The 2,001-nt window shown below is 39.2% G+C and overlaps 1 protein-coding gene across 1 annotated transcript; it reads right to left on the bottom strand.

The window, feature by feature from the left end:
* Nucleotides 1–1,001: 1,001 nt before the first annotated feature.
* On the bottom strand, nt 1,002–1,403 carry LOC100773780 (prefoldin subunit 4). Its single transcript, XM_027410034.2, has one exon. The coding sequence runs from the start codon at nt 1,401–1,403 to the stop codon at nt 1,002–1,004; it is 402 nt and encodes a 133-aa protein (XP_027265835.1).
* Nucleotides 1,404–2,001: the final 598 nt, after the last annotated feature.

The raw sequence follows: 2,001 nt of genomic DNA, 5'->3' as shown, positions 1-2,001 counted from the left end.
AGCCTCTCAAGACAAGGGTGCCTGTCACCAGGGTCTCTTCAGGAGGGCTCTGCAGCCCTCAGCAGACATTGGTGATTCAAGACATTGACTGTACCTGTCATAGTTCAAATTTGGGTTTTTGATGCTGCTGTTTGTTGTTGTTGTTGTTGTTGTTTTAAAAAGATGTCTGCTGCTTTGAGAACTTGGAAAACTTGAACTTGAATTGAGCATGTGTGATCCAAAGCCTTTCCCTTCCCTGACGGTGAACAGTAAGGGAAGAGGTACTGAGCTAGGCTGGGACCCGGCTCACGCCCCTGACTGCTCACACATCTCACAGGTAACACTCTGAGAGCTCTGGGCCTGGACTGGGCTCACACCCCTGACTGCTCACACCACAGGTAACACTCTGAGAGCCAAGCTCAGGGACCTAGCCATGTGTAACACAAGCAGGCAAGTAGGGAAGGGCACCATCTCGTAGATAAAACCAGGCCCTTCTTAAAAATTTAGGAGTAATTAAGCTTTAAAATATTCAAACCCCTTTCTTTTAAGGGCTTTTAGGTTTTATGACTTAGAAAGCTGTCCATTCCTGCCTTATAGACACATTCTCTCAATTTTCTCCTAATGTTTTATATAATTATAAAGTGGTTATGTTTATATATTATAAATAAGATATTTATATCATATATAAAATATAATTGCTATATAATTATTGTAGACAGCCTACAATAATTATATAGCTATTATATTTTATATACAAATTTTTTCTGTTTAACTGATTTTAATAACATGACATAAAGCCCCTAAAATTGATATAATCATTATGCAAAATACATATATGAATACTGTCTTCTTTTTAAAATATAAAATAAATAAGTAAGACATGTGAAAATAGGCAAGTTTCCATTAAATGAAAAATTCTTAAAAAGAAGGTTTTCCCTTCGTTTCATTTAAAGAAGGAAAACGACCATTTAAGACAATATTCAAGTTTATTAAACAAGGTTAAAAAAGGTATTATAAAATGTTTAGCTTTCATCCACCCCAAGGTTTATGTTGCTGCCAAATTTTGTGTATAACTGTACTTTCAGGTTGGCTAATACCCACTGGATGGCTCCCACTCTGGACTCTAAGGCGTCGATCTCTTCTTGCAAAGTTTTCTTTGCTTCTTCTAACATCTCCTGGGCTTCTTCTTGAGAGTGGCTAATGAGAACATCTCTGATCAGGTATTGGGTCATGAAGCAGTCACCATCTGCCAGCATGATGTCGTTGAAAGTGTCTTCTAAATTCTGGAGGTGGTTCTTCTTCACTTCTATCTCCTTTTGCTCTGTGATTCGACTCGTATCTCGAGCAAATTTGTTTATTTTTTGTTGATCTTCGAAAGTAACATTGACGTCTTCTGCAGCCGCCTTCTTCATGGTGGCCACCATCTTGGACTCATAAATTTTTAAGAAGCTATTTTTGTCACATACTTTGTGTGACAAAAAAAATATATGGGAGGAAAGTGTTTGTCACACATAAGCCACAGGTTTGCACTCTGCTGTGATAAGGAATGGAGCGCAGTTTAAAGATGAGGAAATGAACACTAACAAGAGTGAGAACGTACAGAACAACAGCAGTAGCTAGGGAAAGAGGAATCGGAAGATGAAGATGATGGTACTCTGGTCTGGAAAAGACTTCCATGCTGCTTTGTTTTCAAAACATAAAACATTATTTTATAATATTTTAAGTAGAAAAAACTTTAATTACTCCAAAATATAGTTTATTGAAGAGGGGAAGTAGTTATAGACACTCAAGATGTGCTTAATCACCACACAGACTAACCTATGGCCGCTGTGGCAGAGCCTCTGGTTCTCTGCTTAGACCCTGGGGCAGAGAAGTCAGCAGTCTTGGGAGGCAAAGCTTGGGATACACAAGCGTTTGCCTTGAGAGTCCCGGAGAATACAGCACCCATGCAATCCTCCTCAGGCAGCATTTGCACTATGAGGGCAGCGAGCATCCAGTTCCACAGTGAAGAAAGCAACTGAC

The sequence above is a fragment of the Cricetulus griseus genome, chromosome 3, assembly GCF_003668045.3.
Source record: "Cricetulus griseus strain 17A/GY chromosome 3, alternate assembly CriGri-PICRH-1.0, whole genome shotgun sequence".
In the NCBI taxonomy this organism is placed as follows: domain Eukaryota; kingdom Metazoa; phylum Chordata; class Mammalia; order Rodentia; family Cricetidae; genus Cricetulus; species Cricetulus griseus.
Note: the sequence above shows the minus strand (reverse complement) of the source record. Positions and strands in the feature narration are given on the sequence as shown.